This window comes from Gymnodraco acuticeps, unplaced genomic scaffold (genome assembly GCF_902827175.1).
Source record: "Gymnodraco acuticeps unplaced genomic scaffold, fGymAcu1.1, whole genome shotgun sequence".
NCBI lineage: Eukaryota > Metazoa > Chordata > Actinopteri > Perciformes > Bathydraconidae > Gymnodraco > Gymnodraco acuticeps.
Window position 1 is genome coordinate 2,409,084 of NW_022990334.1, and position 21,351 is coordinate 2,430,434.

At 42.4% G+C, this 21,351-nt stretch overlaps 1 protein-coding gene across 1 annotated transcript in view; it reads right to left on the reverse strand.

Annotated features, from left to right (window-relative positions):
• tenm2 (teneurin transmembrane protein 2) overlaps nt 1-21,351 on the reverse strand; it is a 267,237-nt gene that overhangs the window by 78,252 nt on the left and 167,634 nt on the right. Inside the window, 2 exon segments of the mRNA XM_034223289.1 lie at nt 1,242-1,342; nt 1,377-1,452. Of these exon segments, the coding sequence (XP_034079180.1) occupies nt 1,242-1,342; nt 1,377-1,452 (177 nt within the window).

A 21,351-nucleotide genomic window follows, 5' to 3' on the forward strand; every position in this document is an offset into this window, starting at 1 on the left:
AAATCACATTAGGATTTCTCTTCCCACCCCCCCCTCCCTCCCATCGGGCCGCTGCTAAATATATCTGCTGATTACAAGTGCAGATGCACAGAGGAGTGGAGAAAGGAGCGGGAAAGAGAGGGACATGGAGTTAGACAGAGTTGGCCCACGGTTAGCTAATTGTTGGGAATAAATGTGTATGATGATGAACAAACTCATCACAGATGTGTGTGTGTGTGTGTGTGTGTGTGTGTGTGTGTGTGTGTGTGTGTGTGTGTGTGTGTGTGTGTGTGTGTGTGTGGAGAGAAATGGTTGTGAGGGGCTGATATAAGCACACAGGGCCTGTAACAGCCAACAAGAGAGAGTCCAATGATGAAAGAGGAAGCATTCAGCCAGGAAAAAGTCACTAGTTTGTCTTTTGCTGAACTGATCTCCTGCCGGCACTTAAAATTCATCATTCCCCTACCTTTCACTTTCCGGCGGATTATTAATGTCACATGGAAAGTAAGTACAAACACACCTACTCACTGGCAAACAGTCTGCGCTGTGCAGAGTGAAGAGGTTGCTTTTACTTGCATCATTGTTTTCTGGCGATAGTTAACTTAGGTGGGAGGGTTATATTTTAAATGACATCCATTAAGAGATGACCAATTTTGAGCTCAAAATTAGCTTTTATTTATTATGTGACAACAGGTTTATGAACAGAGTGTTTTCGTTTGTTTCGACTTTCTGTCACGACTTAATCATTAATTACAATTTGTCATTATCATGGGCAGCTCTTGCAGCCGTCTACATATATCCCGGGTGGTCATATAAAATAAAAATATTTTAAATTGAATCCTTAAATGATCAATAATAGGATTTATCTCATCTCTCATAAATCCCTAATATCCACAATTAACCATGGTAACAATCCATTTCTGTCTTAAATCTCTTACTGCATAGTTTATGATCCGTTACAATGCAAACAATAAATGCTTTAGTCCTTCTGGTTTGATTCCCAGCCCTGCAAACAAATGCTGACGACCGAGGAATGAAAAAAAAAACGAAGAGCAGAGACAAAATGGCTAAAAGAACAAGATGTGACATTGAATTAAAGCGAGAGGATTGCTTGGCATTTTCCTGAGCAGCGACTAAATCAGATCAGGAAATGGACACTTGATGAGGTAATGCAGGTGATGGATGACATGTTGATGTATAAATAAAATGAATGAAAGGGTAAAAGGGGGGGGGTGGGTGAATGGCGAACTCTCTTTTCTTACCCGCGGACGAGGCCTGGGACCGGAGCAAGTATGAGTCCTCGGGGTGAGGCTCCAGGTGGGAGTGGGGGGAGTTTTTCTCCAGCAGGGGCACCTGGCATTCCCTGAAGGGTGGAGACGGGCCGGGGGAGGGGTGGTGGTGGGGGGGCGGACGAGGAGGACGGGAGGGACGGAGGGAGCAGGGAGGAGGAAGAGGTTGGAGGGAGTGGGCGACCTGGAGGATGGAGGGGCAGAGAGAGAGGGGGGGGGAGGGGCGCGTTAGACAAAAAAAATGGCAATGGTTGACAGCGAGACAGGGGCCTGTTCCGAGGCGGGTTTACTAACTTATCTGGATCGTTTTTATTGGATGAGCCCAGAATGCCTTAAAGGGTCCGATAACCAAAATAAAGCTTAGTTTCTGAAGCCATGAATATCGTTTGGGTTTTATTTTGTCTCTCTACGAACACTTTGAATGAAAACCGGACTTTAAAGGTGGGGTAGGTAAGTTTCAGAAACTGGCCCGGGTGCACTAAAATTTGAAAATACACAGCCGAAAAGAATCCGCCCCTTCCTTCAGACTTCCTTACAGAGCACCTCCTCCAACACACATGAACGCGCACATGACGTCTGCAGACTGGTGTAAGTGGCCGCCTGGCGAGTCATTGAAGTACTGCTGCAATGCACGCCCAATGAGGGCACAAGATACATTTGTGCGTGCACGAGATGGAAGGCTGACAGACAGGGCGGCAATCCAATCCGTTTAGCCTTGGTTGTACTTTTTACAGTACTACGGCTTCCACAGATGACATTTTTTTATGGATTTTTTGTCAAAGCACTTAAGATATTCATTGCTATCGGATGTTAAGAGCATTCCATGGAATATAACAAAAAGTGTATCTCGAGCCGGTTTCTCAAACTTACCTACCCCACCTTTAATGCTGACAGTTTTCAGTGGAACTATTTTTAAGGTATTTGTAAAAACTGTTGACAGCTTGTTCTGAAAAGTAGGAAATACTGCCACACTGGTTTGAGTTATAGTGCTCTGACTCAAAACCCGAATATATTAGACCAACATCTTTTTTTAAATAATGTTAAAAAAGATATTTTTTTAGTTATATTTTTCATTAGTTTTACCAAAATAACTTGATTTAATTGTATTTAAAATAACATTTCCAAAGAAATAAATCCTTCGAATCTGCCTGTTCAGTTTCTGTTGGAATGTGAAGGGTTAAATGAAAGAAGCTCGTCTCTCTTCGAGTTACTGTGAAGATAGGAGCTGATTGGTGGTCCAGCTGTAAATTCACAGAGGGCCCGCGATAGTAACTCAATGAGAGAGTAATGTCAAATGACAGTACAATTGACCTCTAAATGGGTGGGCTTTATTTTTTGCGGATTTTATGACAAGTTCCGCCCGCTGTGAAGTTTATGCAGGGTTGCGTTCCAAATAGTCCATTTAGTTTAGGAATCTTCCTAACCAAGTGAAATTACCCGGAAGTCCCTCACTGGCAGCCATGGTAAGTGCCATTCCAATTCTCTAAATGAAAGGAAAGGAGGTTTCAAACTTCCTTTATAACCTCCTTTAGTTTAGGAACCACTGGACCTCCCTTACCGAAAGGAGAGGAGAAAATGCTGCCCCACAATGCATTGCAGCCGCAGCATTTGCCGTCACTCAACAGTCGGCCGTTCACGGAAACAACCGATTATGACCGAGAAATTATTATCATGAAAGTTACGGTGCTTATTAAGCATTTTAAAACGTATGTGGTAAGTTGCCTAAGTGCTTTTTTCTGAACGTTCATCAGTATTATAATCAAAAAGAGAAATATGAACGTTAGTTTTTACTGAAATGATCAAATAAAGTCAACATCTCACAGTCTTTACTGAGCTGTGAGGTTTGTTCAACTTTTAAAAGATGTTTGAATGGTGATATACCCAGTGATAGATGTTAAGGACTAACGTTTATAATAAATACATTTGTATTGATTTTAAGATATTTTCATAGTTCATACAATCATACGTATTGGGATCATTTGTATTAATGTGGACCGGAGGGAGAGGGTGACGAGCATAAGTTTCACTTTCCTTTTTATTTCAATTCTAACTTTGGTCATGAAGAATATGTTTCTCTGTTGTCCACGTTCATAAAGCATAAAGCAACAGCGTCAGAGCACGGTGCAGAGTCTCTAGATGAGTCCCTCGTTCTTATTAAACATCCATGTTGTAGTCCGCTGTATAGAAAACTGTAGTTTCCATAGTTTCCCCACAGCAGCAGACGCACATTCATGACGTCCGCTGGCGCATCATAAACACGTCGGATAGTGAAAGTGCATTCGGATTCTCTAAAGCAGTGGTTCCCAAACGGTGTGCCGCGGCACACTGGTGTGCCGTGGGATTTTGTGACAACCATACGTTATTATTGCAATATACAACTACACAAAAATAATTATTTAATTTTTAATTTACTATATCAGTACTTTGTAGGTTTATATGTACGTAATCTGCGCGACTTGCGCATCCACATCTCCACGTGCAGTGCTGCATAAACATGGCTGAGTCAGCGATAACTTTCGAGGGGTGGAGGTATGCCCATTACTTTGAGTTCGTCCGAAGAATAGACAGGAATGTGACGGTGAGGTGCAAACTGTGTCCAGGCCAGAAGCTGTTATCCACTGCTGGAAACACCACGTGGTCAAACCTCAACAAACACCTGCAAAGAACACATGCTAAGGTGAAGCTACCGCACACGCTATTTGTTGTTTGTTTATATCACGTAGTCTGTTCTTCTTCTCTGTCTTCCGGTTGTTGTCTGTTTTGAATGACAAATATACACTACCGCCGCCTGCTGGTAAGGAAAGTTATTGCCACTCACGCATGCGCAGTTCGTACGTGCTCGGCGAGTAAAGTAACGAGTTACTTTATGTAGATAGTAACGAAGTAGTGTAATATATATATATTTTTTAAAGTAATATGTAATATATTACATTTTTTTAGTAACGACCCCATCTCTGGAGTTGGCGTTCTCTACTCTGGTTTACATGAAGAACAACAGGAGGTCACGGCTCTCTGTTGAACAGGACTTGTGAGTGGCCCTCTCCTCAGTGCCACCAAGAATTTAAAAAATCTGCGCGCCCCGACATGCACATGTATCTTACTAATTTGTAAATCGGCAAAAATATTTACAATAGCACATGCTGATTGCTGAAATGTTACATTTATAATTTGTAGTTCAGGATCATGGACAATGCAGCTTCCTTGCATTGACAGTTCTCTGTGCTGAATTTCTGCTGAGTTTCCTTTGCCTCATTTTTAATGTTGTGACCTGTCTGGTTTAAATGAGTGTGTTGCTGCTGATTTGATGAAGCCTAATTTGATAACGTTTCAAATTAATTTCTGAAATATTTCGTTAATAAATATTTCATGAGTAATATAGTTGTCTTTGTCACATTTTATTTGGCATTCGTAAATAATTATGCACATTTACAGATATTTTACATGATATGAGTGATAACACGTGTTATAAGGGCTATTTTGCACAATAGGTGTGCCTTGAGATTTTTACTTGTCCTTTGGTGTGCCTTGAGCACAAAAAGTTTGGGAACCACTGCTCTAAAGTACCGCAGTCTCTTCTCCTAAGTCCTTTTGAATTCTCCTATCCACTATCCCTTAACCCTGTGACGTTTCACTCAGAGGTCAAGGAATAGGAGATAGTGTTAGAATTTAGGAGCTGATTTTTGGATTATCGGAACGCAACCCAGGTGTATAAAGTGGTGCAGTGACGCATCCTAAAACCCGGAAGTAAGCTGCGCTCGGGTTCCCTCGACAAAAGAGCAATGGGATTTCTCCATAGGATTTTGGAAAATAGCTCGAAATAAGGTCAGTGGAAAACGAACCTGTTAGATAAATGCACGTTTTGTTCAGCCGGATAATATCCACATGTCTACCCTACTTTTATTATTTTCAAATCATAAATCTAATCGATAGATTTATGATCGATAGTTTTATGATCGATAGATTTATGATTAGCATAAATTCGTTCATGATGGCTCATGTCAGTGATAGTGATGACATCGTTGCGAAATTATTAACCGAGTCATTTTCAAGATTGAGTTACAATGATAGGTATAAAAGTCACAGCTCTCACTGCTCAAAACAATACGGCTCTGCAGAAATCTCACACTGATACCACAAAATAAAACTAAACCTGCATGGGGGGAAGTAAATACATGTATTTTTGTTATTTTGAAGAATGAAACCTTTACAATCTGCTAAATGAATGTCAAAAGAGCAGCTGCACGTTGTAATCAATAAAGTTATCCAGATAACTTCGTAGTAAACTTGCTTCTTGGAACAAACCCCTGGTCATAGCAATGTAAAGCAGCTCGGATACAAACACAGAAGCTTGCTGAGTAGATACATTCACAGAAAAAGCCAGCAGATCTCCTGGATACATTAATGAGTGACAAAGAGATATTAAATGCACCGCAGACACTCAACTCATGATTACACACTAATGCTCAATTTAGCTTAGTTTAAACACATTTTCCGTGCCAACGCCTTTAACCCTAATTGATTTTCATCCATACAACCTCCAAGAATAAATTATTTGCAGCACTATCCTTTAAAGCATGCCTATATAACTTAAACAGTGGCTATTGTAGTAAAAATGACAAAATTATGCTAAGATATAGTGAGAAATTAGCAAAAGTAAATAAGGACAAAACCCATCTTATGTTTCCTAACATTAGACACCATAAGCTAATTTCATTTGCTTAAAAATTCAGATTGCAATTTATTTTACATTTGACAACTTCTTGCTTTGTACAATAAGATTTTCGTGAAGGCCTACAGTACATCCATTGTAAGATTGTCCTCTACATGGTGGAGACAAAAGAAAGTTAACAACCCAATCTTTAAATAGTGGGAGCCGTGGGGACGCGTGGACACAATCAGGCTGTCCCATACACCAGAGAGCAAAAAGAGGGATGGAGAACATTTTCTCTACTCTCTAAAGGTTTGGAATCAAGGACAAAGACAGATCTAATAAATTCTATTTGCAGACGGCTCAAAATATAGAATAATTATGTCTGTCATATTTGCAGCTCAATCAATCAACAATACAGTGAGAATGAGGCCAAGGAGTCCAGCCAATCCACCGAAGAACCTGGGTTATTACAACTGCTAATTATAGTCGACCAAAGACACTTTGATTCACTAAATATCACTTATTTTCTTCTGATTCCACTTTCAACATGATGGCCTTGGGCGCCAGAGATGTGTTTCTACAATCAAAAACTGTGTATTTTCTTTTTGTGACCTTCTACCAAAGTTAAATTGTAGGGGTCCAGGGGAAAAAATAGGCCCTAGTTTTACAAACTTTTCCATTCTTTCTTTGGTCAATGAAAACTTTACCATAAAATAGAGCAAGTACAATAAACGGCCTTTCAGTAATTCACATCTTCTTTTATCAGACTTCTATTTTCTCTTTTCTTTCGGACACAAAGATGCAAGAACAGACGAGGAGAAACATGTGAGTTCTTGAAGAAAAGGCGAGAACATTTCTATTTCTTCTTTCTCCTTTTCTTACTGACATTTCACAAGAATACAGATGTGGTGTGATTGTAATTTGACAGCATTCACCTTCCCATCTCGGAGTATTGAGGGAATTCAAAATGTGTAAAGGCCATGATAGATTGGGAGCTCTTTTTGGGTAACGGTGCAATATTTCTGGCATAAGGGAAACTGTATCAAGGCAAGGGAGGGAGTGGGGTAGATAAATGAAGACATCGTTTAAGAAACAAAGTGATTGGACATAGTCTTTGGCTAGCTTGCCCATCTTTGCTGCTTTAAAATGAAGCGCATTAATCATGGGAAAATACACGTTTGAGTCCAGGTGCCATTGCGGCTTTATAGAGATATATTTGATGGAAATGGAGGCAGAGTGATGTCTCCGTCCTGCTGTCCAAACTGCCCTAGCTTAGAGCTTTGCGTCATGGAAACCAGAGCTAGGATCGATACACAGACCCCCCCCCCCCGTTAACTACACCCCAGAGAGAGGCCAGCCTTGTCTTCTGTTTAGGTATGTGTGTGTGTGTGGCTGTGTGTCCAGTCAATCTCATCAGCGCAAACAGAGAAAAATGGATAAACAATGGCAAAGCAAACACTGTGGCCAACAGGAGGGGAGGGACAGTGGGAGACAGATGGAGAGAAATGGGGGAGAGACAACGAGGTCACAGAGGGGAATGGAGAGTGGGAGAAAAAAAAAAAATAGAGGGAGAGGAGGACGGAGAAAAAATGGGACAGTCCAGAAGCTGACAAAACGTATCGGCAATTAACAACAAAAAATGGGATAAAAACCAATGGAGGGTAATTAGGAAGGGAGGAGGGAATGAGAGGGGACAGAGAAGAGGAAGATGGAGGACATGGAGAAAATAAATGAAGAGGGAAAGAGGGAATAAGCCACGGAAGGATAGAAAGACAACGATTGATCTAAATGTATCGATCATTCACTTCAATTGACGGCAAGCAGGGACCTTGCTATTTGCATGTTTCACTAAACCCATAATGAGGCTATTGGTGACAGCAGCCAATAGAAAATGTACACAAGTGTGTGTTTGTGTGTGTGAGTGTAGGTGCACACCTTTGAGATTGCTTCAGTGCATGTTGTTTTATTGTACGCGCAAGGTTACTTGTTACGCCAGCGTGGTTATTAATATTTTAAATCATTTTAATTACAAAAAAGGAAAAATTGCACTAGTTGACCAAAAGCAATTAAGGGAACTTTAATCTCCTTAGCAATTATGCTGTGGGGCATCCTTAACTCAGTCATTTCTGCCCGCTACATATCTGGAAAGGTCAGTGGAAATTGCTTTGTGTTATTAGAACAAAGACTTAGCAATGAGCATTCCTCTTGACGATTTGTTTCCGTGGTCCGTCCTTCATCCGCCTCCCCGGCCATCTGTACACATCTCAACGTCCGTCTCGCCATCCAAACACAGAATCTACACTTCTCTCGCAAGTGTTGATTAGTGTGAAAAAGATGTGTATCACGGGGGGGGGGGGAAACTGCCCATCTAAGGACGGTGGGATTAGCATAGTCCTTTGATGATTTCATTACAATGTAAGAAGAAACTGTCTTTCATCATTGGTTTCATCCGTGCATTGACTTGCTTGTATGAGTCATGTAAGTGTTCGCTGTATTGAATGATCTCATCTATGAACTTCCTTTAATCCCCTCAAAGCCAATCATACAATGGCAACAAACAGACATAATTCTCATTGTTGACCGTCAATGACTTGTGTTCCCTTCCCTTTCTCGTCCTTGTATCCCTCCCTCTCTTCGCATTCTCCCTCTTGCCTCGCGCCGTCCATCCGTCCACCCATCTGGCTGAGGTGAGGAGTTGTAGGCCAAGGAGACTGGAGTGGAGCGAGGGGATGGAGCGACAGCTGGAGCCCAGTCAGACAAGAAGAGACAAATTACCCCTCTAACGAGAGCCATTCATCATCTCTCTCAACTCTCTTCCTACACACCTCCAAGTGAAATACAGCGCACCTGGATGGGGAAAAAAACACAAATCTACCGACTACGACTTGTTGTTGTTCTCAGTTACTCGTGCGGCTCAATCAGCACGCTCCTCTATTAAGAACATGACGAAGAGAAGAGGAAGAAGAAGAGGGGGGGAACAACAAGATAAGGGAGACGTGGAATGATTGAATGGTCGGCGCACGTGTTGGGAAAGAGCGAGGAAAAAGAGACGACACACCCATGCTGGCACATGCAGAGACTCATTACCGTGGCTGCTGTCAGCACAGATGTTGGACTGAGGGGGAGCTGTCAGTCAGTGTGTGTGTGTGTGAGAGTGTGCGCCTATATGAGTATGTGTGGTAGTGTCTGACAGTGATCTGAGGGCTATTTAGTGATGACAGCTGCAGACACAATGGGCCCTTTTCTCTATTTATCTATACAGTGCAGTCTGTCTCCTCCATCTCATCTCTTCCTGTTACCCCCCCTTTCTTTTTCCTCCAATTCTCGTCTGCTTTTTCCTCATATTCATGCCTTTTCTGATATTTCATTCAGCCTGATGCACACCTGTTAGCGTCTGTAAAGTATGAGCAACAAATTGATGTCACAGCCTATCCACGGATGGCCGAGTTTATCCGCTTGATACCTTGAATGCGTTCTCCCACAACTTTCTCATGTATTCCCTTTTACAATCAGAGCCACTGCAGAAAAAGAGCGATAAAATGAGTGAAGAAGGAAAGGGAGAGATAAGAGGATGATTCAACAGACGTGTTTTAATTAGTTAAGTTGAGCTTTCACAGCCTAAGGAGATGATTGTATCACTGGCTCTTTCTTTGATGTGTAACACAGTGTCTGGGTTCTTCTGTGGCCTACAGCTCGGGCTCCGTTCCTCTTTCATCACGCCTGCATCACTCCATCACTCCACATCTATGCGGGCCCTTTTCCCTCTTTCTAAAACAGGCAGATCCTCCAAAAAACCCACAGCCATGCACAAACAGCCCGCAGCAGCTGATGATGAAGATTCTTCCAGCTGCGAAGAAGGTGCCATCCACACTCTCAGCGTCACATTACTTTGTTTCGCATTACATTTTTTTAGCTTTTGTATCCCTTCCAGGTTTTGTCAGATCTGTTAAAAATGAGTTTAACCTAAATGTTCTTTTCCCATGAACTAAAAAGTTTCTGATTCAAGAAGTCCCGGTTCAGTAGTTTACAGTATTAGGGATGGAAACCATGAATAAGTTCTCAAATGAGAACTGGTTCCTTGTTGCCTCCCTGACTATCAGATCATCTTCTCAATGCTTTCCAACAGTTCAATCAATCAATCAATGTTTATTTATATAGCCCAATATCACAAATGTTACATTTGTCTCAGTGGTCTTCACAGTGTGTACAGAATATCAGTATGACAATACGACACCCTCTGTCCTTAGACCCTCACATCGTATTGCGTAACAGTTGCGCAATTAAGTGGCACAAATAGCCTCCTGAATCATGTTTCTGTTCGTCAAGTATTGTAACCATGGCGTAGAGTAAAATTGTTCTAAAACTTGACGAAAAAAAGGTTTTACCATTTCAAAAATGTCAATTTCATCAAAGAGGGGAGTGCTTCCAATAGGCTGAAGCATTTGTTAACACAGTGTATCATTAAAGTGCACAAATGTGTGTTTTTGAATAAGGAATAAACTCACAACCCAGTAGCACCTGTAGCGAGTCCACCCAAAAGTCATTAAAATAATGATTTGATTCCTTGACTCAAAAACCCTAAATGAAAAGCGAATGCTTTCACTTAATAAATATTTACTCGTTTAATCCATTTTAGATGATGATAGTCAGACTGAGGCTGCAGCTTTTTGAAGGTTACTTAAAGTGTGTGGTGCTGAATGCTAGAGATCAAGAAATACAAGTTCTAATTTTAATAAACCTCTATGTACTCATATTCCATCCAATAATTCATCAGATATTGAAAAAGGAATTGACAAGATATTAATAATTCCCATTCCACGACACGTGTAGTTCCTTATTTTGTCAAATAGAACAGCCCTATAAACTGCAAATGCTTGCTTAACCATTTTTTACGTGCGCTTTTATACATTATAATAAATACACAATATTAAGTGTGTATTGATACTACTTTTCTTCAAACCAAGCCTTTGAATATTTTACCCCTCAGATATGTGACTCATCAAACTCAGAAAATTGCAGCAACCTAAGAGTGTGGACAAAAAAAGCAAAGTTATAATAAAGAAAATGAATACATATTGCGAAGTGGAGAGGAAAAAACAGTGAAGGCCGAACACCGCCAAGGAAGTACGTCTTTCTTTCATTGAAAGAAACCTGCAAACAGATCATCTCTGAGTCTTCCTGACATTTGGTTCAGAAGGTCGCTCCTCACTGAAGTGGCTGCCTTTCTTTATTTGGAGAGGACAGACACAACATGACACAGAGTGACACACTCGACCCAAAACTTACAAACCCAGCGCCTATCTGCATCGGCTAATTGAAACATGCCTCCCTGTTGCTATGAAGTGCAAGTGTGTTTGTGAGTGTATCCGTGGCTATACATACTATTAGGATGCTGCAGCACACCCATGCTGTCCATTGTCAGAGATGTCCACTGCGTAACATGGGGCAACCACGGAGGCTGCATTACCATATAAATGACATCCATGTTGTTGCCGCTGCTGTGGATTGATAGCATTGTTATGGATTCTTTGCATTGGACTCTCATTGAAAACAATCAAAAATGAATAGCCTCCTTCTCCCACATAAATGCATACACACACACACACACACACACACACACACACACACACACACACACACACACACACACACACACACACACACACACACACACACACACACACGGAGGCACACACTCATAACTGCACACACTGCAGGTGCACATGAAACAACACACACAGACATGGACACACTTTTAACATCAGGTGCAGAGAGATAGAAAGAGTTAGCGTGTGTGTGTGTGTGTGTGTGTGTGTGTGTGTGTGTGTGTGTGTGCGCGAGTGCGCGCATATTGCAGAATCTGTAACAGTAAATAAGTATTTCTTTAGCTGCTACTGTGTGCGGAAAACTGCTTGATGTCTATTTGTGAATTAATTTGATGGCTGGCCGAAAAATAAAATAAAATGTTTTTAACTTGAGGGCAGACAACACAATATATAATAAATCAGTGGCAAAATAATCACATATAATAGGTATAGAATATAATAATGGACTCACACCAACTACACAAATGAAGTCATTTTTAGAGCTTAAAAAAAAACTAAAACCAATTATATCCAAATGTGTTATTTAAATGATAAACACACAGTGACAGAACTTTGCACAATGCTGAGCAATCTCTTAGGTAATTTAAGGGCTGGGCAAAAGCAGTTTAATATAGTCTATAGTAGACCTGCGATGCTGCTTTCATATTTCCTCACTTTGGAGAAGACTTGAGAGTGAAATATGGACGAGCTTTAACATAACAAGAGTAAACCTGCTCCCAGCTTCAGAAAGACCCTCTTAGATTTATATTTGATCTGGAAGAGCAATATCTGTGTGTTTGTTATCTCGACCGGAGAAAGCTTTTAGAAGTTGCAGTGCGAAAATAAGTAGGGTGAAATGCCCAGGAAGAGCTTTTCCCCCGATCTGCCGCATCGCTGAATTATAAGCAGAACATGACATGAGAACAAATTGTGAACTACAGTTACCACGGTGTGGACATGATATAGAGGGAGAGAGTTGCATGTGGAGGATGACTTCTGCACAAATTGTGTTTCACATTCTTGGCAGGTACAAAGGTTAAAGTTGAACCGAAGTGAAGCAAAACAATTCTAATAAAAGACAGCCCAACCTAAAGATCAAGGTAAGGTTTGAGAAAGACAGAAGCTTTGATAGAATACAAAAACTTTTATGAAGAAAATTACACCAATTAGCACTTACAGTAAGCGTGAGTCATCGAAGCTTAAATGAAATGTTCCTCTTCATGATTTTCCACTGATGGCACCCTTTTGTGGTTATATCACGTCTCCTGCACACCAGCGTTTTAGGGTGAATGCCTTTATTTCACTTGCAAAGAAGAAAAAAGTATTTGCATTTTAAGATAGGGCTCATTTCATGACAATTTTAGGAGACGAGAGCCTCGCTAAAAACAAAACTGCATTACCCACAATCACCCGACAGCTCAAAGAACGGCAGTCATCATGAATCCAATGCATACGGAATAGCGAGGAACGAAAAACACGTGCGGCAGAATACAGAAACACACATCTATCAACGTAGCACACACTTTTTGCACATGAACAGGTGCTTGTACACAAAATACCTATTCAACATAGAAACTGAAACAACCGGTAATTGCTGCAAGAACAGAAAACATCTGAAAAAACAAAGAGGAAAACATTTCAAAGAGAGAAAGGAGAGAGGAAGAGCCCCGGGAGAGGAGAGGAGTGATCCGGATTTGTTTGCTGCGCCGATCTGCCAGTTAGCGACCTTGTGCAGTCAGAGATAGCATGGTGTATTGTAATCTCATGAATACACTTGATTTCAATGGAGTCTTGTTATTGTGAGTGATGTTACATTATGTGAAGTACGTGTGCGAGTGTGAGCTTGTGAGGCTGAGTCAGCAGTGTCTCCTTTGACGATTAGCGAACATGTGTGCAAACACACGTGGTGTATTTAGAGGCGGGGGATAATGATTCTGCTGCGGCCTGTTGCTGAGAGAAAGCTCTTCTCTCTTTGATGTTCAGCAGATGCTATATATGGAAACGGCAGGAAAAAAAAGGATTGAGTAAAAAGAAAAACAGCCACATTGTATTCCCTCTAACTAGCTTACTGTTGAGCATCTCGCTGTCTTTCTCAAGGTGAACAGGCCGGAGTCACCACACTCTGAGCCAAATTTACTGAGCCTTCTGCGCCTCGCTTTGAACACACTCTGCGCCTCAGAGATGTGTGTGTTCGTTATCAAAGAGACACAGCGGCGTGAAGCAGCAGATTCCCTGTCTCTACGCGTGTACCTCTCGCTTTTGTGTTGTCCTTTGAAAGAGGCATCGCACAAATAATGAATATAACAGGAGCTGCAATAACTTTGTGTGATTTTACCGGATTTTACAAAGGGTCTTGTAAATCGGGACATTGTTACAGGGATTATTCTCGCCTTTAAACAAAATATGTTGTTGTGGTAAAGGAAAGGAGCGTTAATCGACATGTGTTATATTGAAGTTTCAATGACAAGTGACTTGAGTGTGAAGGGCAAATGCAATACGTTTGTTTAGGGCTAACAAATGAGTCATGAGCCCAATATCTGACTGTTATAATTCAAAACATCGAGTATAGTTTGATCATTAAAGATACATTATGAAGACATCTTTTATGCAACTTCTTAATACACATTTTCTCCTCAGAAGCTGGATTAATTACCTCCACCCGACTTACTTCTAGAAACCTTTTTTATAAATAGGTCATTATCACAGTTTTATCATAACAGACGCCCAATTTATTTTCCCAGTTAGAGTTTAATTGTGGGCTTAGTTAATGAAATTGACATTTTGGATATTACAAAATTCTAGTTTTTGGATTTCAGACAAATCCCGCTGTTGAACTGCACGCTTATGAGGCTGTCCCAATCACTGATTGCATTATTAGCTGCTGCGTCAGTAAATCGGATGTTAATTACTTGCAGATTGCGAGATCAAACAGAATGAAAGGTGCGGCGTGAACTTCCGCAGCGCACTCTCATGGATGTAACTTAAATCTGGCCAACTATCTCCCAGCACTCCCTCCCTCTGAGGGTGTGTTTGTGTTTGTGAGTGTGCGGAGAGAGAAGAGAAGCGATTGCAGATTACCATGAATGTCTAGGCTCTTTGAAGTAGCTGCTGCATTGGTCATGGGAGGCTGAGTGGATGTGTGTGTGTAGATGTGTGTGTGTGGCATAGGATGAGTCACGAACTTCTGCGGTCCACTGAGAAGAATAGGTGTCTGATTTATGTCTAATTCAGTTTATGTTTTGACAGAAAATACACACAAAACCCCCGCGTCTTCATATATTGCATGGGTAATTGCGCATTGACACCAGCGTCTCTAATTCTAAACTGAATCCCGGAGGTTACACCCCCCCCCCCCCCTTGGCACCGTTTGTTTGTTTGGGTTGGGCGACCGCAGGACTTGAACTCTGGTGCGAACCAACCAAAGTTCTCTGGTCTGCCTCAAAAGGATGCTTTAGAGTGAACTCTGGAGTACTTCGTTTTTGTTTCGAACCACATTCTAAACCAGTCACAGGAAGTGTTCCATTTATGTGTCATTCCATCCAAAAAGAAAAGTATTTTCCTGTTTTGGTGACTGGTAAACCTGTAGCACATTTGCTGTGACTTGTGACTGCTTATCTGAATACAAAGAAGACAGTCTTTAGCTAGCTAGCGTATACCGTGGTTCCTTTGCCAGACCTCCTCGCGCTATGGGGCTAATTTGCCTGCAGCATAGCGGTCTGGAGCGCTGTTTAATCAAGGTTAGGAGAAACATATAGAGCATTTAGACCCAGCGGCCATTAGCCCGCTGTTTGGCTCATTTCTTCTCAAACCAGTGCAGCCTGAAAGCATGGTGGAAATAGCGAGCTAGCTTGCTTACGGGTTAGCCGCTAAAACGTTGCTTCATTTAAACAAACTTGTCACAGCAAAGCACATTACAAATGTCAAGGCAACTGTTGTGTTTCACAAAAAGCCAACTGCATGACTAATAATTGAACATTTCCACCACATTACTTTTGTTAACAAGTGTTGAACCAGTTGGAAAATGTTAACAATGTTTCATCCATGCATTGGTTTGGTTTTGAATTAGGAACTTCAGGTGTGAACAATTTATTACACTCTGTCTCTCTTTCACTTTTCCTGCAAGAACATGCAATCACCATACAGCCTAACAATTAGCACAGCTTGCATCAGCTGACATCAGCTGACTCAGAGGAATTAGGAAGTCCCCATGATGATGGACTTCACATGCAGTTGTGCATCTAGGTGTATGCCTGAGTGTGTATTTCCGAGCGCTTGTTTGTGAGGCCATTTGGCACAAACACTCTCTTGCAAACGTGATGCAACTCTCCAAGGCACGACCGGCAAAAGCCATCCGGCTCATAAACAGTTGTGCCCAGCCAAGCAGAGGCAAAATACTTTACTAGGCACAGGAGATGAGAGACAGCCCAGTCAAATGTTCAACATTAGGCTATTAGTCTCACCCCCTCACTATGAAACACAGACCTCAGAGACAAATAATAAATGCTAATCTTTGTAGGATGAAGCCAAGTCAGTTTAAGCTGAGAGCGTCGAATGAGATTTTTAATTACTGTATGACCTGGGGTATATTAGCGCATATTAATGAGGATCATTAACCTAGAGGTAACTAAGACCCCTCCTCCTTAACTACAACTGATAGCACCTCTGCTGTCTGACTAAACTCCAATGTGTGTGTGAGCTGTCAAGAAATAATTCCAAAGATGCCTTTTTCCATCCTTTGTAATAAACTGCACATTTTTGGTCAAAGTAAATAACGAGTGGATTTCTTTTTTACTGCTGAAGGATTATACAGCTTCGAGCTTTTCATCTGGACTTTTAAGTGGACAAAAAAAAACACAATTTCAATGGGCAGCAAGTAGGTACAGGGCGGAGTGGAATAAAAGATGAGGATAAGGAGAGAACCATTTCCGTTGACATGCAAAGGTCAAGGTAATTTGTTTGGATAAAGTAGAGGACAAACAGAACAAAAGTTGTTGACTGTTTCTCTATTTGACTACAAGGAGTCCATTTGAACATAGTCTACCAAGTGCCTCTGTAACGCCACCCTCTCTTTCAACCTCGTGTCAATTTAGGTGTTGTGGTGCCATTACGCCGATGTCTTAGTGAAACAGATGCAGACTATTTTATCTCAGTAGAGGGAGGACTAGCCGTATTTGTCTTGTAACATTTGCTAAACACACACTCGCAAACTCGCTCACGCACAGATGCCTGAGTAAAGATACACTCATGCGCACACACACTCTCCCTTATCTCTTACTCAGTCCATTTCTCTCCACTCTCAGCAGTTTATCCTTTCATCTTTACATAACAGTGCTGTCCCTCAGTGACCTGCTCTAAAACGAGTTGTTTCACAGGATAGGCGCGCAACACGGCTAATCCGCAGTGCAGGGACCCATCCACCTGAGCCTTGTATCCCAATACAACATCGTATCATATCTCATACACCAACTGGAGTAAAAATATCAATAAGGTAATGAGTGGTGCGAGGGCAGTTAGCTGCGCTGATACACACATATGTGAAATATAGGGCAACGCAGCGGAGGGAAAAAAGGCTCTTTGTGCAGTGAATCCCAAAGAAAGAATTGTTGAGAGTTCTGGGTGGTTACATGCACAATAGAGGCAATCACTTGAGCTGTGTGCTACTCTGTCTGCTGCTGGTATGGAATAATGGGGCATAATGCTGCTCCCTGGTAGACATTTACGTTGTATAATCTGAGGGTGAGTGCAGTATGGCTGAATGCACCATATACTGTTTGAATTTAGGCAATTCTGGCTTTTGGTACATTTGTCTGAGTGTGTGCGCTCAGCAGGTTTGTTTGTGTGTGTGTGTGCATCTTCCTTCAGCACACCACGCATTAATTGCCATTCCCAGTGGTCGTCAAGAGAACGCAGGCCTCCTATGGGCATCTGCACCTTCATTAGACTCTACTGATCGGCGCGCTGCAGCACCAGGAGAGGCCCCGTTCCTCTTTCATCACTTCTTCTTCTTCTTCGCTTCACTACTCCCTTGCCTCTCTCCTATTCTGCCAACCCTCACCCGTTTTTTTTCTACCTCGCGTTTTTCCTCAACCAGACCCTGCTGAGTCGTTTCCCTTTAAATGTTATCTTCACGGCGCTTCTGGGGTTATTAGGCCCGGTGCAGAGAGGAAAGAAAGAATTGGAAAGAGCAGGGGGGGGGTGTGTGTGAGAAAGTTTTGCACTTGCTGGACTTGAACACAGGCGTCCTCCCTTCTGTACTTGCCCACGCTCCACGGTGTACCCCGCGCCCTCGATTTGTAATGGCTTATGATTATAACGCCTTCCCCTCTCATCCTTCACCATTTCTGTCACTTTGCCCCCCCACCCACTGCTTCCCCCCTCTCCACTTCCTCTCCGCGTTCTTTTGCATTTTCCTTCCCATCAGCCTTCCTTTCGTCATTATCTCTCAGTTAATACTTCTCACCGTCTCAATCCACAGCGCAAGTGGTTCTTACCCCCAGGGGGTAGGTACACCAGCACTCCACAGACCCCTACAGACATGTAACGCACCCCCCTCTCCCCCCGCCAACTACTCCTCCTCCTCTCCCTCTCTTTCTCTCCTCCTTTCTCCGCAGTGGATGAGAGACGCCAGCTGGAGGAAACAGAGAGAAATGGGCCCAATTACAGCATTGGGAACTGAAAGTTGGCTAATTAACTCTAATTCGCTAACAAACTGCTTTTTCACCAAGAATCATCTTTCTCTGTCACATGGCACACGCATGCATGAGGAACTGCATTTGCATCCACTGGCAAATAGAAGAAAACGCATAGACACACGCACATCCACACACTTGCAGGTACACACAAGAACATACCCTCCCGTCTACACACACAAGCTGGCATGCCCACACAAATGTGCGTGGACCCACTTGCTCAGCTGTATTTACCGCAAGGGCAATATGTTGATTAGGTTAGAGTGGCTGATTATTGCACAGTGACAGTAAAGGAAACAAATGTCTTTCATAGGCAGGCATCTATCTCAGCGAGAGGGCTCCCAGCTACACACTGTAGCAGCAAATGACTGCGCCATATCCAGCTATGACGGAGGAAAGAAAGAGAGCAGGAAGAGGAGGAAGAGTGAAAAAGAAGAGAGTGAAAATTGCATAAATGAGGAGCTGGGAGAACAGAAAAAAAAGTTACACGAGCGCCAGATGGAGAGGAGGAAAAACAGACGAATAAAGGATGAAATGAAGAAAGGGGATGGATACAGGCTGAAGATTCACTGGGGTTTGAACCGAAGTCTTGAAACAGTCTGCCCCTACATCGATATAATGGTGGTTGGAGGCGAGAACAATAGGTTTATCTAAAGCGAAGATGTTATCTGGGGTGAAAAACACACACAGATGCACACACAGCCTGTAGGATGTGTCATTAGTTGTGCGTTACAGACTGTGGAATCATAGTGTAGGCAGCACTTAGAACAATGAGATTGTCGATTGTTCAGATATCAGAACAGGTGTCCAGTGGGCACACCAGCGCTGAAATGGCAGTCTAGTCCTGCACACACAGTGTATACGTAGGGAGGGTAATAGCATCACTTAAAGCCATTGTTAGCGAGGCTGGATATCCTTTCATCTCTCTCAATGACTCCTGAAAGCCTCCTGGATTACCCGATATGATAAGAAGCATTTTACATATATGTGATCCTTCACGTGTGTGATAATACACATGGATCACACACAAACGCAGTCACACACTCCACACCTAATGGAATTAAATTGAAAATGTCACGTCTGCTTCGTCTTGCTCCTCCCATTTTAGCCCCTTTTGCTCAATACTCTTACCCAGAGAAGCTGTGCTTAAGATTGAAAATGCCCCAACCAAATATTATACATAACCTGCCAAATGCTCTCCAAGAAAGTCTGTTACTGTCTGATAGAGCCGGTCTGTGAAAAGGGCCGCTCATTGTTCGGAGCATTTACAGCAAGCAAGCAAGTGGACCTGCTGATGGTTTTTCTATTGCGGCTGGTGTGAAACCGTAAGACACAAACATCAAAAGGGTCAAATAAGGAGGTAATTGACACAAAGACACTGACAAAAATGTCTCACTGGAGAGGCAACATGATTCAGGGTCTTCTGTACTTAAACCAGACAAATGTAAGGCACAGCAACACTTGGTTTATGATCCACTGTTTACATGTGTGTAAGGAAAACCTCAGACAGTGTCCAGATCTGAATCTTGGAAGATTGTCCGGAGATGATATGAGAAAATGTCTTTCCTTCTCCCTCAATACTCTTCAAATTCCTTCCTCTTTGGCTCTAACCGATTACCCTGCAATGAGATTGATTGTTACTCCTCTTCCTCCCTCCCTCAATTTTTTTGGATCCACCTCCTTTTGGTCTTGCACTTGCTCCGTCAATGTCCCTCTCTCACACCTCATTAGGGATGCTAATACCACAAGTAATAGACACCATCCACAGTGTGTGTGTGTGTGTGTGTGTGTGTGTGTGTGTGTGTGTGTGTGTGTGTGTGTGTGTGTGTGTGTGTGTGTGTGTATGGGTGACCACACTCTCTGGAAGGGACTGTGTCTGGGAAGGGGAGATGAGTTTCCCTCTCTGATCCCATTTCTCCGTCTGGGCCCTGCTCTCGTCCTCGCTGGGAGAAAATCCGATGGAAATGCAATCACAATCAGTTAGGGTCCAGACGAGGACCGAAACACACACTCACACACACACACACACAAACACGCATGTGCACAGCAAACATTCCACTACCGCAAGGGAGCCATGCAGAAAATTGTTTTGGACATGGTGATGAGGAGAGGGGGTTCTAGGATGTGGTGAGGGGGGACTTTTTAATTTACATTTTTAATGTAAAATATCATTCAAAGAGGGAAAGTTAGGCATCTCATTATACCATTTATTTATTACACACAAGGCACATCAGTCTCAGGGGGCCGTGTCCCGAAAGAAGTGCGCACACAAACACGCGTGTGAACAACCTGCTGAGCCCTCAGGCCATAATCACCAAGGTAGAAATTGGGCTCCTCTTCATACACCATACATCTGGAGAGGAATAATCTACCCTGTCCTCCAGATATCATCAATCACAGATCATCTGTCTTTAGATTTCCCCATTGTATTGAAAGCCTTCCAGTAGGGGTCACTTTGGGGAACACTTTGAAGGGAATTCTTACACCCTCAATATAGGATGGTTATGATGGGGCACAGGACTATGGACATGGAGGATTTGACTTTCTTTTATGTTTACCTTACGGTAAGTAGGTTGTTTGTCATTATTAACCATAATTAATCGTATGGGCGTTCTTTGAGGGAAAGATTTTGGAAATGGTTAAACATAAACGTTGACAACAGGAAACAGATGAGCTGTACATTTCACATTTCACAAAAACCTCTCAAGAAAACTCTTTGATTTAAAATACGTTTGCATATGAAAATATTCAGAACGGCATCTTTTACTATGAGAATGTGACCAGTTCTGCATTCAGGGCTTTGGTTTGATGAACGGCAATGAACGAGTCTACTTCAGAGCTGGAATACTTAAAAAGAACAAAACATGCTTGCCCTGTCTGTTTGTTCAACACAATCTGTTGAGTTCCACAACGGCCCAAATACAGCAAACACTATTCGGTAGTACATCTTAATCTCCGTCTCTCTGAACCCTCGCTCTGCTCAATCAAACAAGACACTTCCTGCCTTTGGCGTTGCCCCGCCTCCGAGGTCGAAGCTAGTGATGTCATGCCAAAATGGGACTGTCTGGCCCTTTGAAAAGCCCCTGGGGCTCCTTGTGGCCTGGCCATGTCATAAACGATCATCATCAGAATGTCGGTCTGACATACGGGCTGCCATC